General features: G+C 32.4%; 2 protein-coding genes across 2 annotated transcripts in view; one reads left to right on the forward strand and one right to left on the reverse strand.

Annotated features, from left to right (window-relative positions):
* The window catches only part of Rab3GAP1 (RAB3 GTPase activating protein subunit 1), a 51442-nt gene continuing 28972 nt past the window's right edge, over window positions 1-22470 (reverse strand). Inside the window, exons 4-8 of the mRNA XM_066391722.1 lie at window positions 4156-4478; window positions 3021-3156; window positions 1185-1381; window positions 752-1054; window positions 1-362 (exon numbers count right to left, since the gene is read on the reverse strand). Of these exons, the coding sequence (XP_066247819.1) occupies window positions 61-362; window positions 752-1054; window positions 1185-1381; window positions 3021-3156; window positions 4156-4478 (1261 nt within the window). The 3' untranslated portion in view covers window positions 1-60. The remainder of the gene's footprint in view (window positions 363-751; window positions 1055-1184; window positions 1382-3020; window positions 3157-4155; window positions 4479-22470) is intronic.
* haf (leucine-rich repeat and fibronectin type-III domain-containing protein hattifattener) overlaps window positions 9289-22470 on the forward strand; it is a 39972-nt gene continuing 26790 nt past the window's right edge. The window contains exon 1 of the mRNA XM_066391723.1: window positions 9289-9497. The gene's annotated coding sequence lies outside the window, so the exon portion shown is untranslated. The remainder of the gene's footprint in view (window positions 9498-22470) is intronic.

Here is a 22470-nt window from a genome sequence, read left to right on the forward strand (position 1 = left end):
AAGATGTCTATATAACAATCAAGCACAATGTTCAGTTAGTTAATATACAAAACAATTATTTTAGAAAAAAGTAGTATCCTCGGAAAAAGCTCCAATTAACCTGAACTCGTTCTTTCCTAAAATCGCTCGCAAAAATTGTGGAGATTTGGCTGAATGCAAACTAGGCCGGACATTATCAGTTCTCAACACAAACTCCTTTTGATGTGGAATAGGAAATGGGGTATCTGGGGCTTTGGACGAATCAGATCGCTCAGACTGACTAAGACGTCTTTGGGATTCATTAAACATTGCCATGATTCGAGAACCGATCAGAGAATTTTCTTTATCTTCAATGTTAATGTTTCTTCTAAGAGCGATTTCACCTAAAAACAGAAAAATTCAATTCATATATCTATGAGACGTTTAGATAAAAAGCAGCACAAGTTTAAATTTTGCTTTCATATGTTTAAAACATCGAAGTAATAATGCACTTAGTTGTGACTCTAGGTGTACGATGTTTTGTCACAATTATACTGCTTTTTCTCTAAACAGATCTCATTGCTTTTTATAATGTGTGTAATGTAATGAAACGAAAACTAAAATTAAAGCTGTAACGAAGGTTAAACTTTGCTAGTCGCAAATTAGGTAGTACAAAACAACATTTATAACAGTAACCTCAGTGACAATTAATTTAACAAACAGACAACTAATAATGGTAAATGTAAATAAATGCAACACTGATTGCTATTATTTATCGCTAATTTATACTTACTTATGTCATTATTCACATCCACATCTGTTAAACTCTGTGGATTCAACTTATATTGTAATGAGTAGATTTGCGAAATTTGCATTTCCAGAAATGTAACGTCTTGTATAAACAACTCAAACCGTTTAGGCTGAAATCTCGTCTCACGAGATAATCTCTCTCCTTGCTTTACCAAGTTTGAAATTCTAGTAAACTGATCAGGAGTTCCGTTTGGTAGACTTTCAAGTTCATCAATTAACCGACAAATGGCAATATGTGATAGTGTTGGAATAACAAGTTCTGCTATTTGGTTTATACCCATTAAATCTAAAAAAGATCCGAAGCTGAAGGTATATATTATTTTTATTTTTCCAAAAATGAAACCAACAGCGCCAACGTTCTCACGAAAAATTAACTTCAATATAAAATCGCCAGGATTTAAACTATTAACACTTACCCAAATATTGGAGGACTTTCTCTGCTTCGCGAGTATCATCAAACAGACGTTTCTGTCTGTTGGCAGGAATTGGTCTAGCACTCTGCCACATTTCTTTCCAAATATTATTTTCCATTTGCATTCTGGGACTAAGGTAACCCGTCGTTTGACCCTTCTCATCCACTTCGTTCCCCTCGATCCAGTCTCTAGGAGAATACCTACGGAATGAAAGAGCACACTCAAAATATGGACAAATATTTAAAAGCTGAATATAACGAAAATAAAGCAGAAACAACTTAAATAAGGGTTTCAACGCAAGCCTCAATCAAAAGTGATTAATTTTTGAGTTGAAGAAAAGGCTTTCTACGTCAAAAAAGAACGAAAAGTGATACTGTACCGCATGACCCTCCCTAAACGAAACGTAAACCAGTAACAATGTACGAGAATAGTCCCAGAAGTAACTGATCTAATACTTAAAGAAAAAGAAATGGAAAATATTACATTATTTCTCAATTTAGTTTTCTTTGAGATTGACATACTTTTCCCAAACGATGTTCTCTGGCGTTTATACCCTGTTTATAGTAAAAAGCTTTGAATGTTTCAAAATAGGCATCAATCTCGGACTCCGTCTCTTTATTATTGGTAAATATCTTTCCACCGAGCCATTTTTCCATGTTTGGAAATAGAAAAAAATTTAAGAAAACTAAATCTGGTAAACAGGGTGGGTGAGGGAAAAGGTGGGTGGGGAAAAAACTAAGTTGATTGATTTTGGCCATCACGATGACGGAAGTGTGGACTGGTGCATTGTCTTGATGGAACAAGACTTTCTTTTTCACCAAATGCGGTCGCTTTTTCCTAATTTCTTCACTCAAACGCTGTAATGAATTTGAATGAAATTTTCCGTTTATTGTGTTTCCTTTAGGGAGATAGTCAATAAAGATTATCTCACGTACATCCCAAAAAACTTACACCATCACCTTTCCTGCAGATAGAACGGTTTTCGCCTTCTTTGAAGCCGATTCTCCCCTTTAAGTCCATTGTTTTGACTGTTCTTTCGTTTCAGATGTGAAATAATAAAGCCATGTTTCATCCATGATTATGAATCGACGCAAAAACTTGGCTTTATTGCTGCGAAACTTTGCTAATCACTCCCTTGAAACATCCTCACGACGCTGTTTTTGTTCAATTATGAGTAATCGCGGCACTCATCTTGCACACAGTTTTCCCATATCTAAATTCGGTCAGTTCGATCAAAATGTGATATGCAGTACTTTTTGAAATGTTTGTTAATTCGCGCAATTTTAACCGACGGCCTTCCAGTACAGTTTTGTGAATTTTCAGCACAATTTCTAGAGTGATCACCTCATTGGGCCGACCACTGCGGAGTTCGTCTTAGCAGTTCGTACGACCGCGTTTAAACTCTACCACACAATATTTTACAGTTGTTAACAATGGGCCAGATTCTTCCAGATTAAAATCTAACTCCACTTTGATGTTAGATGGGCTAAGATCTTTCAAATGGAAGTATTGAATCACGTATCTATGACTAATTTTTTCCATTTTCACAAAATCTCTAAAAGCGTTCACTAAAAACAACTCCAAAACAAACACAAATCAATATGGCACCTTCAAACTTGAAACATAAACTTTTAACGTTAGACCTTTATATTATAAACAAATTTTTAATAAATAAATCGCGATCTTTATATTATATCAAGTCGGGTACTTCTGGGACTATCCTCGTATAGGGGGTAGTCTATTGGACATTTTTTTCCTATACATACATATGTATTATTATAGTAAGAAGCAAAGAAAAAGAACATTTGTGTGTAGATACTTGATAACACATTTACTTACCATCTTATAAAATCTTCCAAAATCGATCCTGGATTTGCCGCTTTAAACGATTCCATATCTGACAAGAGGCTGGCACTCATTATTCTTGCTCTAAGTTCGGACGCTTCGCTATCTGAGCCCAATTTCAACAAAATATCTAAGGAAAAAATCAACTGCAATGACCAAACTAAACGGGATAACGGGATGTAAAAAAATATGTGGGGAATTTGTTAAGATCAATGTCTTATCAGAACCAAGTCGACAAACATCCTTTTTAGGCACTTAGCTTGCACCATACTTTTGCTCGAATTCAGCGATATTTCTTTAACACACAGATCATTAGTTTTTACCAATAAACTTTAGTTAAAGTTAAGAAGGTTGTCGGTGACTTTTGCACGAAAGAGTGTGTGAACTCAAGGTGACAAAAGGATGATCCAAACGCGATTATCCAGTCCATAACTATATTGGTAATCATTTTGCGAAACCACAGCACTTTGGCTCTACAACAAAGATCATATGTATGTGAGCATTCCTTGTTTATGTTAAGACTATTAAGTAATACCATGTGAAAATGATATGGGGGTTAGCCGTAAATTCCTTCTAAGATAAGCGTGAGAAAACGATAGAGGGTTGTTTATGAATTTCTTAACATAGGCGAGAGAAAAATTGATGACGGGTCAAGTAATCATGAGAAAAAGCCTGGAATGTGGCTTATCAATGCTCTTAAAAAAAGGGATGCGCTCGGGGATGGATAAGATGTGTGTATCGAGATGCATTCTGGCCTTGGTTCTTGAGAAGTACAGAAGTGCCTCAAAACTTGTATTGTTTCATTTTTCTCATAACCACACCTAAATCTTACATGTATATACTTCCCATCCGTTAATGTTGTTGTTAATTTTATTAATTAATTTAATTTAATGTTAATGTTGACCCTTTCAACTGGATCGCACGGCATCAGTACTTTATTTACGAACATTTACGAAATTCTTGACTTTGTGTGACGAACAGAGATTAATAATATAATACTTGTTACAAAAACTAGCACTTCTTAAAGTACTCATATATGATTTATTTAAGACATCTTTCTTCATTTTATTAACAGTTGCGCCTGAATTGAGGGGAATCTGTTAGTAAAAATAGTACTATAAAGCCTAACCTGTATCTGCTTCCAATTGATCCTCCGTCTTCAAAACAGGATCCTGCGTTAACGGAATATACAACGGTTCATCCGAATTCAGTAGTTTCATGTCCCCAAATTTACTCAATCTTCCAACTGGTTTGTCAGGAAATTTCTCTCTCTTTTTCTCATCATCCACATCGTCATTTGCATCAAAGAACTCTTCGTCGGAATCCTCCGAATTTTCTGCTGATGCGAACCTCTGACCTTCTCTTGCAATTTTCCGTTCCAGGCAACAGTTTAACATTTGAAGCTTCTGGTTCAGAAGACACGTACGCAGATCTGGCATACCCGATGTCACTCTAAAAAAACGAAATAGTATTAACCATTATTATTTTTCATTGAGTATTCACTGCTCAGAAAGAGGCTCCATAAAAATTGAACAATAAGAGAAGAATCTTTTATTCAAGTGTTACTAAAATAGATGCTGTAACTGTAATCCTTGAGAACTGGGCCATGTTGATTCATGTTACATTAATGGAAGTTATGCGCAACAATGGACATTGTTAAAAAATGGCCATAATAACAATGTGTCTATTTCACGTGTACCAATTTTATTAGCCTGAAATGAAATCCAAATTTTTTACATATTATAAACGAGAATTCACAAATTGGTTTTGCAAAGAAATTAAATCATTAGCAGTCAAACCGAAAGTGGATGTTACAAAATCTTATATTAATACTTACTTCTTAATGTACATTCTTTTTAATGCAGTAAATACCCATTATCTTGGACCTTCAAAACGTATCATTCGCATCGTACCAGTATAACGAAACTTTTATAGTACCCTTTTTATTTTAATTTCCGCCTTTAAACCGTGAATAATTACTTCCAAGCCCATTTGCAAATTAAAACATAATTTGCTTTCGTTTGGAATGCAAAATAAATCCGTCGAATGCTTTAAAATTTACAAACTACACTTCACCGTTATTCTTCTAGGTGCAACTAGTGAAATTAACAGTCTATTGGAATTAATTGTGCTCATAAGAAACACCAGTCGACTATTAATCATCTTCATCTTTAACGCCGCAATTGTACGTTACAGCTTTGGTAAAAAACTAATTGAGGTTTTTACCATAACTAGCGGTAAACCATAATATCTTACTAGGCATTTTGAGATGGTCTGCAACAAACTCTACCTGTATAAATAAATTACAAATTAACCAGAGCGAGAAAAGCGTGGTACGTGTTAATAGTGATTTGTTTTTAACCATTCGAGAAATACAGTGGAATAGAAAAGTGTGCATACCCCTCTCGAAAACAGCTTATTTGACATATGTGAACAAAATAGGAAAAAATCTTTTAAGAAAATGATCTATAACCAAACATAACAAAATATTTTTATTCAACAAAACATAAAGGTTATCCTTATTTTAATAAAATTAACCTAACGCTTAATTGCAACTCAAAAAAGTATGCGGACCAGACAACTCGCCACGAAAAATAAAAAAACAAAAATAACTAATACTTTGTAGGTCCTCCTTTAGACTTAAGAACTGCGTTTAGTTTATTATTTATAGAAAAAAACTAGTTTTTTTGTCATTTCAGAAGAACTCTGAGTCCATTTTTGAGATAAGGCGTCCATCAAATCTTTTTTGTTGTGTATCCTCCTCTTTCGAATGCCGTGCTCCAATTCATCCCATAAATGTTCAATGGGGTTTAAGTCTGGAGACTGGGGTGGAAAATGAAGCTGTTTAGGTACGTTATATATTAGCCACTCCTTTACAATAGCGGATGTATGTTTTGGATCGTTGTCCTGTTGAAAGCACCATCCCTTAGAAGGGCTCAGTTGTTTTGCCGACTGCTTTAAACTGTTTTTCAATATACTCAATTAGACAAAGCGATCTATTGTTGTATCCACAAATATCAAATTACTCACCTGAGCTGCAGACATATACTACATCCAAACCATCACTGATCCTCCATGTTTTATGGTTGAAATGACATTTTTGGGATTTAGCTCTTCGTTTGCCTTTCTTCATACTTTTTGTTTTCCATCACAGCCAAACAAATTAAATTTGCTTTCATCACTAAATATGATGGAACTCCAAAAATTATTGGTTTTATCAATATGTTGACGTGCAAAATCCAGCCGTTTTTTTCTGTTGTTATCGGTTATGAATAATTTTTTCCTGGGCACTCTACTATAAAAACTTCTATTGTGAAGAACAACCCATACCGCTCCTGGATGAACATTTATGTGGTGATCATTTTTCAATGTATTTTGAATTTCTACTGCAGTTGTCTTGGGATTATTTGTAACTAAACGTTAAATATAATGCTTAACGCGAAGAATTATTTTAGCTGGACGGCCGCTTCTAGATCTACTTTTGAATGAACTTGTTACTGTGAAGTTTGCTAATACTCGCTGGATATTAGATTTAGCCCGTCTAACAATTTGGGCAATAGTGTTGAGAGAATTTCCCTCATTTCTCAGCCTGACGATTTGTTCACGTAATTCAGTGCATATCTCTTTAGTTTTTGGCGCCATGCTTAGAAATTAGAATGTTTGACTAGTGAACAACCTATTTCAATGATGGTCAGATTACAACTAACACAGAAAACAAAAGTTAACTTGCAATAACATGTCAGATGTTAGAGATGTATTGCTAAACATACAGTATCGGACATAATTATTGCAACATTTCAAAAATGTTTATTTAAAGGGTTGTAATAAACTAATCCAATACATATTTTGCATAAATGTACTATTCATAACGACTGCCCAATATATATAAATAAAATAATTGTTAACCCATTTTTTTGTACTAATTTAAAAAAAAAACGTTTTCGCGCTGGACATAAATATTGCAACAAAATATTTGACTTACAATATATATTAAATTTTAACATTTGCGCCCCGATTTATTAATATTTGGTGTAATACCCACGTGCCTTTATAACATCCGCCATTCTTTTTGGCATTGAATTAAGTAGGCGATTGATGATCTCTGGATTAATTGCCTTCCACGCAGCCTTTAACTTTTCGTAAAGTTCATCACCGTTCTTCACATTTCTGTCTATAATATTTATGTCCAATATTTCCCACAAGTTCTCTATTGGGTTGAGATCAGGACTTTGAGCAGGCCACTTCATTACCTTGATTTTGTTTGATTCTAGCCATTCTTTTACTATTTTTGATGTGTGCTTCGGATCGTTATCGTGCTGAAATTCATATCGAAGTGGCATAAATTCCTCTGTATATGGTTCCAATTCATTTTTCAAGATGTCCCTGTACATGAATCGATCCATCCTGCCATTTATTTTATGCAACGGCCCCACACCAAATGCTGAAAAACAGCCCCACACCATAACCGATCCACCACCATGTTTCACAGTAGGGCAAATGAATTTTGGATCTTTTATTGGGTGGTCGTCTCACATGAATTATTCCATCGCTTTTAAATAAATTAAATTTCGATTCATCGCTGAATACGACTCTTTTCCACTGTTCCGGTGTCCAGTTAATATGCTCTTGTGCAAACTGCAATCTTGCCCTGACATTCTTCTTGCTCAGCAGTGGTTTCTTAGCAGGACGGTAACTTCTAAGGCCTCCTTCGACAAGTCTCCTTTGTATAGTTCTACTTGAGATAGTGGAATCCGAAGTTCTACTGATTTCTGCCAGAATTTTTGTAGAAGACAGGAATGGATTCTTTTTTGAAATGTTCAAAATTTGTCTGTCAGTTTTTACTGTAGATTTTCTAGGTCTTCCGGGATTTTTAATTGGTACCATAATACCAAACAAAACGAACCTTTTTATTATTCTCGACACTGTGGATCTTGGAACTTGTAAATTTCTCGAAATTGTGGATTGTTTGATACCCTTTTGATAGGCATCAATTATTCGTTTTCGAATACAACAAGAGTATGTTTTACTCCTTGCCATTGTTAAATCTTAATTTAAATAACTTCTTGAATGACAAATTACCACTCTTCAGTACAAGACTTAGAGAATAACTATTTTAAAAATGAACATCTTATTTGTTGCAATATTTATGTCTAGCGCAAAAAACAGATTTTTTAAATATTTGTGAAAAACAGTCTATTTACTTGTTTTTATTTGTTTATTATTGACGATCAGTATGAATAGAAATTGTATATAGGAGGATTGTTTGTTTCGTCCATTACCATTTGTAAAATATTAATTTCTTAAAAGTTGCAATAATTATGTCCGATACTGTAAGTAGGTAGTATTCGTACGCATACTTTTTTTAGTTGAAATTAGGCGTTTTTTTATTTGTATTAAAATAAGGATTTATTTTGTGTTTCGTTGAAGTTAAAATTTAATATGCATTTTTATATATGTATATATAGTAATAAATCATTTTGGTAAAAGATTTTTTTAAATTTTGATCCCTTATATGAAATAAACTATTGTCGAGGAGGGTACGCATGCTTTCCTGTTGCACTGTACAAGAAGCGAATTTCATTTACTCGATATCGGTTATTGTTGACGAATGTCCACTGGTAAACAGCTATTGAGCACGAGAAATTATGTATAATATTTCCAAGGGTGAACGCGGGACCGAAAAGTGATCAGAGCTTAAAATTAATCGTCAGAAAGTTAGATAGAAGGCAACCAACGCTTATTTATTAACGAAGTTGTAAAATTGACACGAAAAGGTAAACGGGTGGTGACGATAGAGGGGTTTGAAGGGGATCTGAAACTTTAAACACTCATCCAAACCAAAAAACAAAATAATTCATAATAACACGGCAAAATAAAAATGTCCCGGCCGACGCATTCATCGCTACCGCTAAGGAAGCGGTAAAATTCATGTCCACGTACTTAGTCAACATGTAAATTTCCTTGTAAAATCATTATTTTGCGCTCTTCGTCAAAGTACAAAAGTGTGTTTTATGGTTGACTGTAGAAAAAAGGGGTTTACTGCCTCAAAACTTACTGACTTGAATTGAAATGAAAGTGCGCAACTATTCTTAAAACAAAATATGTTGAACTACATTCATCTTACGTATACTGAGAATTCTGTCTGAACATTTTTGAAACAATCATATTTAAAAATTAGGGCTTGCGCCATTATCTATCTCATTCCTGAGATATCGCAGTACACACATCATAAATCAAAGCTAGTTAAACAGTTTCACCACACCTTAGAAGACGAAGAACCGACACAGGTGGTGCACCACGCTTCGACCATCGAACCAGAAATACCGGCAAGTCCTACGTAGTCGTGTACAAGAACTTCTTGCGGCCAGAGACTCGAGCGGGAGAGTATTTCTGACCTTCGCGGATATGATTGTGATTAGTTTAACCTATGGAATTATGTTCACTGTGATTTAGAGAATGATATAAAATTGGGTAAGATTTATTAAGATTAAATAACTATTAAGGGTTCGACTTGATCATATAATAGAAACTAACTAGTAAATGTTTATGGAAACCCAGACACTACCTTTATTTAATTTTTTGTGTGAATATTTTCTTAGTTTGGTAAAATAACCTAGATTTAAATTTATTGCTACTAAACTAATAACTAACCCTTAACAATGTGAAAATAAAATCACTGTGATCAGAATTATGTATGCAGGTCTTTGACATGACAAAATTTAAATATGCGGATGAAAATTTTCCATGATTTGATAATATTGAACATTTATTATTTAATGATTTTTTTGTTTTTTACATTTCAGGTTGAGGCTTTGCAAAATTTATTGTTAAACCTTAACAATTTTGAGCAATCAGCAAAAGAATTAACAATTTAAAAAAGTATAATGTGGTCATTTTTGATTAGTTGAATTGAATTCCGGAAAAAAACACGCTCGATTTAATGTTATACCGTGCAACTTAAAATTACCCCCCCCCCCCCCCATACACACATTGATACAATGTTAATTTTCTTACAAATTATTACTTTTTTATTCAAAAACAACATTGAATAAGACAAAAAATATTGCATTTTGAAGTTTTTTTATTTCTCTAAATATTGTCTACATCACCGGTAGAGTATAATAAAATATTTTTAAGTTGAAGCATGAATCAAGTAGCACATCAAAAATGTAACGAGTTTCAAAATTACATTTAATGATGTAATGCAATTTAAAATGGATCGATTAGGTTTTGAAAAAAAGAGCTATAAATAGAAAAAAATTAATGTAAGAGATGATATACAAATTTAGTTTCATAGTACAAAAACAATAAAAAGACTTCTTTCTTAATAGGAAATAAAAAAATAAGATAATTTATATAATTTATAATAAATGATAATAACAATGATATTTGTTTTCGAGTTTGTGCTAACAAACAGGCTCTGATTATTTTTATAAATTGTTAGGTAGTGTCCAAAAGTGCTAATATTTTGTTAATTATGCTTGCTTTTATTTTTGCTGAAGCTTGTCAAAACTATCATGTTATCAAAATATTGTTCAATGAAACATTTTCTTCTTTTATTTACTATTATACATTTTTGATATTAATTACCTTACTATTTTTTTTATTTAACAAACAAGTTTTTTTATTATTTACGTACTATGGAGCTAAATTTGTTATGTATTTTTTAAATCTATTTTTTACTACTTATAGCTCTTTTTCTCAAAAACTAATCGATCGATTTTAAATTGTATTACACCATTAAATGTGGTTTTAAAACACGTTTAATTTGAGGTGTTACTTAGCCAATACTTTAATTTAAAAAAAATCGCCAATTTGCCCTACCGATGACATAAACAACATTTACAAAAATAAACAAACGTCAAAATATAGTATTTGTGTCCTATTTAATGCTGCTTTTGAATATAAAAAAATTGTGAAAAAGTTAACAAGTGGGGGGGGGGGACTTTAGAGCGGTCCGGTACATATAAAAAACTTGCCGCCCTCCAAGGAAGATAAGGGAGTTTGAAGACGAGTTAGTGAAAATTATCAAAGCAATATTAACACATTTTATTTAAATGCCTTTTTAATTTTCAAAAAATCACTCTTTAAACATGAAAATAGGAACTGGGTTTGAAGTGAGATGTATTTCGTTATTTCAAATAGAAGATTCTACGTTAAATTCTAGGTAATTAATATATTTGCAAAAAAAGTCCGAATTTGCATATCATCAAAACGAAATATGAATTTTCTCCAAAACAAATATCGATCGACCCTGATTTCATGAACTGTCATTATTTTAAGTTTTCTAACAACACATATTAAGCTGAAATCTTTCCAAATTGTCATGAAAAAATAGAGTTGTTTTTCGAGATATGTATTTTGATAACTCTTAAGGGAAACTCTTATTTTCAGTAGAACGAACCGCTTTTCAGATCTTGTACTACAAATACAAATACATCGAACCATGAATGAAAAGCATTGGGCCGATTTTATCCAGGCAACGCAACGTCATAATGGCGTTTATTATTGTTAATATGGAAAAATCAACCAAGAGTTGATAAAGCATATTATAGAACGATACTATCGCAAAGGCTTAATAAAATAAAAATGTCAAAGTTGTCCTGAGACACAGAAAATAATTATCCTTTTTATACATCTAAAGGCGTTCCTGAAAATGGCTATGTGTACAGTTTGACATAAGTAAACAACTGTGCCAGCAGAGTTTAATGCCCTGGTCAAGGCTGCTTACCGCATTATAGTGTTCAATGTGGAGACCATTTGCCGAATGACATAGTCTTAAGTAAATACCCAGAAATCCGTTATTTTCGCCTAACTTCTACGATCGGTATAGGACAGATGCTCTTTTTCACGGTTTTTTCCCCACGGTTGATACAATTTTTTCCTATAACTACACATGTTTCACAAAATGCTAAAATCCACGTGTACCTACACATGTCTTTTCAGTCTATTTCTTCACTTTCAATCAAGGAACTTGTTACATTGCCACGGTCAATGAGGCAACCAAAGTCAAGTTCCGATTAAAATTAACCAAACACCGCATCGTTTTCCGCATCATGACTTTTAATTGCACTCTCTTAAACGCTATTATAAACTACATTGTGCACAATGAGCTCACTGTCACACTTTCTTATTTGGAAGGAAAAATGATATCGCGGTCTTTAGATTAATTGAACAGAAAATTGCAGTGGAATATGTTAATATATCCGGAATTTAATCAATCAAAGAATAAATGTTGATGACCAAAATAGCTGTACTAATGCATGCCAGGTAATCATAATTTTAAATGCGTCATAAATGAGATAAGAGAAAGGTAATCCGCTAAATTCTATTCACCACTAACAAACCTGAAATCCTTATATCTAGATCAAAACTGATTGCAGTGCACGACAAGCTAAATTCATCTTAATTAGCTGCTCCAAACTATTATTTTAAAAAGAAGTAGGTCGTAACCGGTTGTGGACTTTTATATTTAATTTGAGAATTTAGAAAAGCATTGTGTTTTCCTTATTTTATTACGTGTATCGTTAATAATAAATGAAGAAAGAAATGTAATTAAGGGTAAATGTTAGAAAACAGAAAAGCCAATTTTTTTATACATGCCACGTGTGCGAAAAAGTTGTGTAATTTAAAGGCCAACAAAATGACATTTGCAAAAACTCATCTTCCCATTGTTCAGCGATAGAAAGTGTTATTTTCTATTCCGTTTAATTCATAATTACGTAACTAGTGTTCAAAACTCATAAGAAATAATATATTCATACTTGTTACAGAATATATTATACTATAGGGCGTCCCACCGGAAACCGCCATAAAACAATTTGGGAAAACGATGAATACCAGTGACGAAAATTTAGTGATTTGTCAAGAATCTTAGGGCGACCTCATTTAAAATATTTCCAATGAGGTCACACTTCTGGTTGTAGCGGAAGTTGATAGTTACTAACTTGAAATAGAACACCCTATACATTATTGCATTTTTAGATCCTACATTCAGTTTTAATACAAGTTTATAATACATTGGCTATATTAAATTGAATAATTTTTAAGATATATGCATCTGAGTGTTGAAGGTAACTGGAGCAGATATCTGCAGAATTGCAAATTATTAACAAATGGAAAGGTATTTTGTAATTTTTTTTATTACAATACTGTAGAAGGTCCATGTTTTAATAAACTGCCAAGCTTTGCCTAATATTTTCTATAGGGTGTTCACAAAAATAGAGCCAACCTGGACTCAAAAATTGATCAAAACTTAAAAATTTTAAATGGAACCTTACTATTACTTTGATGTGTTATGAAATTACGTCTAAAAAAATCTATGATGACATTTAATTATCTATAGCAAAGTTACATAGTTTTTGAGTAATTTCGTTTTATAAATTGATGGAAGTATAATACATCTCTAATTCTAAGGTATAATGCGAATATAATAGACATGTGTATCTATAAAAAAGGGAAATACCAAGCAAAATGCTATTGTTATGTGACATAAGTCATATACACTTAAATAAAAAAGTTAGTTATATCAAACTAATTTAGTTATAGCATTATAGCTTAGAATTAGGGATGTACTATGCCTGCATTAACTTATAAAACGAAATTACGCAAAAACTGCGCAACTTTACTATAGGTAATTTAATGTAAACATAGATGCTTTTTCGACTTAGTTTTCATAATTCATCAAAATAATAGTAGGGTTTCATTTAAAATTTTTAAATTTTGATAATTTTTTGAGTCCAGGTTGGCTCTATTTTTGTGAACGCCCTATAGAAAATATTAAGCAAAGCTTGGCAGTATATCAAAACATGGACCTTCTACAGTATTGTAACAAAAAAAAAGTTACAAAATACCTTTCCATTTGTTAACAATTTGCAATTCTGCAAATATCTGCACCAGTTACCTTCAACATTCAGTTGCATATACATATCTTGAAAACTACTATTCATAAGAGTGCCAATGTATTAATAACTTTGTATTAAAATTGAACGTAAAATCCAAAGATGCAGTAATATATAGGGTGTTCCATTTCAAATAAGCAAACATCGACTTCCGATACAACCGGAAATGTGACGTTGTTTGATTGAAAATATTTAAGATGAAGTCGCTCCATAGCTCTTACTAAACTACCAACCTTTCGTAACTTTGCTATGCATAGTTTTCCTAAAGCATCTTATGGCAGTTCCCAGTGGGACATTCTGTATTTTTCAACTCAAAATGGGACCAAGTTACCAGATAATTGCTAGTTAGTTACGCATGTAAAATTTAACATCAAGACAATCTGGAGTAGTTGACCTTTTGTAATTGAAGATGATCATATTATCGCATAATAAAGATGCAGTTAGTGAAAAGTATACCCTTTAATTTAACATTTTACCACTCCTCCAAGGTTGGTGAGAACGGGCATTGTCTTAAAACAATTATTTCGATTTTTATGCGGATCTTGAAATAACCTTGATATTATCGAAGATAGCATGTATAGTGCTTTTAACATACTTACATACATATAGTAAGAAAACCTATTCATAAGATGCCTTAAAATAAATTAAAAAAACTACTTTGGCAGCCCCTTAACTAATTAAAAGAATATTTCTGAGCTTAGATTCAACTAACTTTTACAGTTTAATGCGCTTCAAGCCAATTAACATCGGAAACTGGTCACTAAGGAGCAATGTTAACAATATCCCTGAATCAATCGGTTCTTAGATTCAAGTGGTTTCTGATAAAAGGCCTAAAGTGGAAGGACGGCCAGTTACGTGCATGCTCAGACATTCCGATACCGTAAAAGTAACGGTTTTTTAATCGCAGTAGGTACTACTGATAGACAGAAACCTGTTCCGTTCGACCAGTGCATCTGACACACTAATACAGTCAAGATTTTATATTACACTTGCTGTGACCTGATTATCCTAAGGCATTGAAAACATAATATGACAAGTTATTATGTAATATTATCTGAAAATAGATCTGAATTAACTAGCCAAGACCAATAGGCACTCCACCTCGACTTTTGTTTTCGGATGAAATCTAATAGAACGAAATAGATAAGATAATATTATAAGTCGATCATTGCGTGACATTTATCATATAATGTTGTTCCAGTAAATAATTTGCAAAACTTCCGAAAGAAGTAATAACTTCACAAACATATCTAGTTTGTAGCGGAGACTACAGAATTGATCGGCAACTTCGCAAAAGTTGGAAATTTATAGAGTAATTTGAGAGACTGTGACATTTTTGGGGTAGTAATTAAAACCGATATCAATATTATTAATCATTATAAATGTTTTCAAATTTGAAAGTTCTTCAAAATAGTGAGAGATTTCTAAGATTCATCTAATTTTCATTCTTAAGAGAAGTTACTTGAAGTTTTTGGAAGTTTGGGGACGTATGTCTTATTTGATTAGTAATTCCGTCAATGTAATTGAACCACAAACCCACTGTCTATCTGTTACATGCACTTTTACGTTAAGTCACCACCTACTAATTCGAATTGCAAGCAGGAAAAGTAGCAATTAATGTCCCTATTTCATGTTCTCACCAGTACGTGCTGCAGAGACCTTCAAATATTTAACTAGATGTTACTGCAAAGAGCTAATTTTCATAATAACACGATACCTTTTACTTTGCACCTCGCCACAGTTTAATCAACAAAGTTTAACCATTGCATAGTTGTGAATTATTAACTCCAGTAGAATGAGATTAATGTAGTAGTATACAAATGGAAGTTATGAATAATAAATGTTAAATTTGAATTGATAATTACACTTTTATAAAAACTAAACCAAAATACCTATGTACATATGCAATGTCTATATGGAAACTTCCTTATAAAATGGTACCTACACATTGCTGTCTTATATCGCTTACTTATTATGCAGGGTATACCAGTATAGCTTCATCTTAACATAATAGATAAGAATACCCAAATTTCAGCACCAATAAGATTGGAGTACATATCGTCTATATAGAATTATACTGTCGTATGTACATTTAACCTGTATCAGAAACAATGAGGTCCAAATATTTAACTGTACTATTACGATTATTATTATTATTTAACGACTACGTAATTCCAAATTTTTTACATTAACAAAGAAAAAACTTATTACATACGATATTTTTTATGAAGCTTTAGTGTTAAACTCTTCAAGAAAAAAAGAAATATCAGTTTTCAAAATTTTGACACTTACGACAGTATAATTCTATATAGACGATATGTTAATATCGTTTCAGATATACGAAATAATGTTTAAAGATGTTAAATAACATTAAATTCATGAGTTTTACCTAGTTAACGTTCACATACAGGGTATTCGAAAATAACGTCAAAATATTTTGAGAGGTGATTCTAAAGATTAAAATAATAAAAAAATTCTTATAAGCGTACCGCAAAAATTGCTTCTTGAAGGGGTTAGAACCCCTTAAAGGAGGAATTCTAAAGATAGCTTTTTCACAATATTTTCAAAACGGTTTACGCTAAAATTATAAAATTCAGTATATTTTAATAAGTTGAAATGAGAAAACTTTTTGTGTATTAATAATTGCAGATTTTAATCAGGGACATCGCATACAGGGGACCTCTTACAGAAACCTAGCCCTAACTTTTTGGATAAGAACATGTCTTAATTTTTTAAATCAAATTATTCAATTACCAATTTTTTATTACGTAAAAAACGTTCTCTTATTTCATCTCATTAAGATAGACAGTCTTCCAGAAAAATGAATTTTTATAAACCAATTCACAGTTACATGGTCATCTAAATGCATCTTAATAAACATAGTAAGTGAATGTTACCGTTAACTTTTGCCTTTAATATTTCGTTACACTGGAGCATTTACGCAAACGTGTAGTGAGACCTTTAATTTTTAAACTGCAACATGCCCATAATTGGCCTAAGCTGTCCCAATTGGCGCCATACGGTGTGTTTCAAATCCGACGTTCTATCAGTGCTATCTCTTAAACGGTAAGAGGGTCGGTTAAATTAAGTAGAAAATATGTGCAAAATTTAATGCTCTTTCAAGAACTGAAAACAATGTTGCCAAATGATTTTTGTTTCTAAGTTATTATGGAAAAAATAAAATTTGATCAAATACGTATAATTTTTTAAATAAATTGAAAATTAAAGGATTTCTGCAGTAAAATGTTTAGCACAAAAATTTTATCACAGTTTTCTTATGTTTACAAACTAGTAAATGTCTAAATTTTAGATATTGTTTAGTTTTTGAAAAAATTACACTTGAGCTTTTTAAATACGGACAAGTATATTTGTAAGCAGATGTTTAAAAGTTCTAAGTAACCTCTTTAAAATGATATACCACATTATGTACATATAAATTTTCTGACGTTTTAGTTTAAAAAAAAAAACTTAATTTTTTCTCAAGAAACTACACCGGTCTTAGAGCTCTAAATAAAAAATGCAATTACTATGTTATTTAAAAATAGTATGTAAACGAGTAAATTATCAACCAAGCCATAGATTATCAATAATAAATTAGTAATAATAGACTTTGAATTTAGAACATTTCCGAATCTGAAAGTATAATAGATTATGAAATGCAAAAAAATAGCACCTGAATAGGTATCAATAATTATTTTTATTTGTTATTAAAATATAAGATATTATTAAAATCTTTAGTTTTAAATTTATTTAGAAAATTATATTTGGCCAAATTTTAATCTTTCCATAATAGCTTGGAAACTAAAAATCATTTGACAACATTGTTTTCAGTTCTTGAAGGGTATTCAATTTGGCACATTTTTTCTAATTAACTGACTTTATAACTCTTGCCGCTTAAAAGATAGCAATAATAGCGTATCGGATTTAAAACAACCTGTAGAGGAATTGTAGCAAGATGTATTTACTGCTTATGATTATATCAGAAGTAAGCCTGATGTTTTCGGCATGGTAAGATCTTCTGTGAACAAAAAAAATTAGAGGCAGCATTGATATGAACGGAGATCATTTTCAACATTTGTTGTGAAAAAGTGATAAATCTTTAATAATATTAGTCTTGTTATTGTTGGCTAATAAAGAAACATTTTTATTACAAGGATGGCTAGTATGTTTATTAAGATGCATTTCGCTGTTTAACTAATCCTGCAACGGTTTACAAAACTCATTTTTATGGCAACGGTCTATCCTAACAAGATAAAATAAGAGCACCTTTTTTACTAAGAAATATTTACGATTCAGTAACTGGATTTCAAAAATTAAGAAATGTCAAGAACAAAAGTTAGGGCAACATTTACTTAGAGGACCTCCTGTATGTGACGCCCTTACTAAAAACTGCAGTTATTAAGACAAAAACGTTTTCACATTTCAACCTCTTACAGTATATTGAATTTTATAATTTTAACGCAAATCTTTTCAAAAATATTGCGAAAAAACCATCTTCAGAGTACTTCTTTTAAGGGGTTCTAGTGCCTTTAAAAAGTAATTTTTGAAATATGTTTATAAAAACTTTTTTTATTATTTTAATCTCTAGAATCACCTCCTAAAATATTTCGATGATATTTTCGGACACCTTATATACAGGATGTTCCGAAAATCCATGTCAAAAATGACGTGAGATTATTTGGGTCAATACATTAAGATTTAGGTCAAAAATTATTTGAACAAAATGTCTCGTTTAGAAACTATTGACGCTCAAAGTTCTTGACAAAAAAACTTGTTTTTTGCTATGTCTGGAAAATGCTTCAATGAATTTCAATAAAATCTATTGTGCATTTATTCATTAATTTAGGAATTATGTTCATGTAACGTTCATGTTTATTTGCAATGTGCAAGTAGTAAGTTCTTAGCCATCTTCGTACAAAAATGCCTAGAACTTTTCTCTAAATAGCTTCAACGTATTGATTTTTTTTATGATATATTAGCTCTTTCTCCAGCTTTTTTACCTCTTAGAAATTTTTCGTACGGTTAACATTTCACGCCTAAAACAATTTTTTTTTTCATATAGAACACTAATTTGTGTTAACTACAATATTTATTGATACTTGTCGATGTGAACGTTGATTACGCTTATGGAAAATGTAACAATAAAATAACCGCAACTTAAGATGTCAGGTTATCTTCACAAAAATGTATAATTTTAACTACAGATCTTACTGTTACTTACTGGTCATTTCTTCATTAGAGAATGCCATTATTGATCTCAAAAGAAACTTCAAAATATTTTGATACATTTTTATAACATTTTCCATAAGTGATATCATCATTCACATTGACAAGTATCGATAATTATCGAAATGATGGCAAGATGATATTCTGTATAAGAAAAAAAAAATTGTGGCGTGAAATATTACCGTACGAGAAATTTTCAAAAGATAGAGAAGTTGGAGAAAAGGCTAATATATCATTAGAAAAAAAATTAATACGATGAAGCTACCGTGAAAAGTTCTGGTTGTTTTTGTACGAAGATGGTTCAGAACTTACCTCTTGCATATTGTGTTGGATTTGAGAGATAATGAGAGGTACAACTTAAAATGAAATAACTTTATTGTCGAAAAATTAGAGAGAACCACGAATCGTGTACGTCTTGCATGCGACAAACCTTCAGACTATTCTAAAAAAAAAACTAACTCTAGAAAGAAAAATATACGATAATAACTACTAGGTATGCATTTTTGTCGAGTTCCCCAAATTAATAGTTTATAGGTACATATATGTATATGTATGTGTGATATGAATCGGCTTGTCTTTAAGCGCCACTAGAAAAACTGTTTATTATAATTTAGATGACTTATGGTTGAATATAGGTTTCCAATATATTGCAACTAAACATGAATATAACACGAACATAATCCCTGTATTAATGAATAAATGCACAATAGATTTTATTAAAATCCATTGAAACGTTCTTCAGATATAACAAAAAACATTTTTTTTTCAAGAAATTTGACCGTCAATAACGTTTAAACCAGACACTTTTGTAAAATTATTTTTTAATCAAATCTTAAAATATTGATTCAAATAATCTGATGATACCATTTTTGACATGCATTTTTGGGACAACCTGTATATACGTCGTATACGTTAAACAAAATTTACTTCAAGCGTCTGATCCGCGGGTCCCCAAATTTTTTAGAAATAAGACCGCATGTAAATATACATACATATAAAACTATGGATGGGCTGGATATAAAGTTTTATATGAAAATAATATCAATAAAATTATACTGCGTGACATAGAAAAGAGAACACCCCGTAAAAATGGTTTAATTTAAATAATTTTTGGTATGCATGTTTGTTTATATGTATAGCAGAAACGATCAAAATTTCACTCATATTTATCTACGTATTTACGAGTTATTCGGAATTTTAGGTTTTTTTTAAATATAAAAATTGCAATAAAATATCAACAATACAACTGGAAAATAACATTTATTGGAGTGTAGTGTGCTTAGAAACTGCGTAGAGATATGCCTAGAACCAGAATAGAGCGAAATTTTCATCAATTGAGCGAGTTTGATAGGGGTCGAATAGTGGGTCTACGAGAGGCTGGTCTGTCATTTAGGGAAATCGCCACTAGATTGAACCGTAGTGTAAACACTATAGTGAGATGCTGTCAGGGATGGTTCGAAGAAGGGCAAACAGGCAGAAGAACAGGTACTGGACGACCTCGAAGAACTACAGAACGCCAAGATCGCCGACTCCGAATTATGGCCCTAAGAGATAGGTTCGTCTCGTCGAGGACGCTGGCGGATCAGTGGTTCGCTGAGTATGGAAGGCCCATTGGGATACGAACCATTTATCGCCGCATAAGAAATTTTGGATTGATTTCCTACCGTCCCTATCTCGTGTTACCCCTCACCTTAAATCATCGTCAAAATCGACTACAGTGGTGCCAAGAACGGATACATGGGACTCTGGAATGGGATAACATCGTGTTTAGTGACGAATCCAGATTCTGTTTCGGTATGCATGATGGTCGGGCAAGAATACGAAGGAGACGAGGTGAAAGATGGGATCCTCAGTTTGCAATACAGAGGCATGTCCATCAGACTGTTGGGGTAATGGTTTGGGGTGCCATTGCATATGGTAGCAGGTCACCTTTAGTTTTCGTCAGAGGCAGTATGACAGCCCAGCGATACATCCAAGAAGTCCTGGAACCTCATCTTGTGCCTTATCTGGAAACTCTTGTTGATCCAGTTTTCCAACAAGACAATGCACGACCACATGTGGCTAGAGTGACTATGGACTTCTTCCAACAAAATGCAGTCAATTTGCTACCTTGGCCACCTCGATCTCCAGACCTCTCACCGATCGAACATGTATGGGATATTATAGGTAGAAGGTTGCATAATTTACCCCATCCCCCGCAAACCCTAGCGATGCTGTGTTATGCTGTCCAGTTAGCCTGGAATGAGATCCCCCAAGAGGACATCAATCACCTCATTAGATCCATGCCTAGACGTGTACAAGAATGTAAAAGACACCGCGGAGGACCGACAAATTATTAAATTTTTTTTAGTTTTTAACAATTAAATTTGTTCAACTTTTTAATGAAGTATTTGTTTTGGCGTAAACAACATGCATACCAAAAATTATTTAAATCAAATCATTTTTACGGGGTGTTCTCTTTTCTATGTCACGCAGTGTACTTGTTGAATTTTTTATTACACTGATAGATAAAATTAGTGCAACACCTATAAATTTCAAATAAATTTTTATAAAACTCATACCTAACAAAAATTAATTTTATTTATTAAGAAAAGAAGTAATGTAATTAAATCACTTCCCCTCCCCTACGTTAACATGGGTACCATTGGGTTAATTCATTTTTTTTGGTTTTTTAGATTTTTTGTTAAAAATTTACGAATAACAAATATTGAAAATAAATTGAATTTCTCGTTTTTATCGGTTTCAACATCATGTATTCCCGCCTTTAGCTCGAACAACTTCCCTCAAACGTCTAGCCATTAAAAAGTTTTGTGATGAATTCTTGGTGCATATTGTACCATTCTTGAAGAACCGCGTTTTCCAACTCAGCCAAGTGTCAGGAACAGGATCTCGTAGTTGAATACGAGGGCCGTTTGATAAGTCAGTGACTTTTTGAATTTCTCGCGTAATAATTTTAAATGCAAAACTATTCCCATCAACTGTAATCTGTTGGTAGACCACTGTCAATTTTGAACAAGCTACGTCATTTAGTTTATATTTAACAGTCATTGAAAGCAGACGACCTCGTGAATTTCGACGAAAATAGAAAAAATGAATTTCGTGTGCTGATCAAGCATTATTTTTTACGTAAAGAAACCGTAATTGAAACCAAGGAAAGATTTGATAAATATTATGAGGACTGTGCACCATCATTTTCAATGGTTAAAAAGTGGTTTACTGAGTTTCGTTGTGGTCGTACCAGCACAAGTAACGTAGAACATTCACGTCGTCTAAAAGAGATCCTCACGCCAGAAATTGTCAATAAAATGCATGGACGA

The sequence above is a fragment of the Euwallacea similis genome, chromosome 7, assembly GCF_039881205.1.
Source record: "Euwallacea similis isolate ESF13 chromosome 7, ESF131.1, whole genome shotgun sequence".
NCBI lineage: Eukaryota > Metazoa > Arthropoda > Insecta > Coleoptera > Curculionidae > Euwallacea > Euwallacea similis.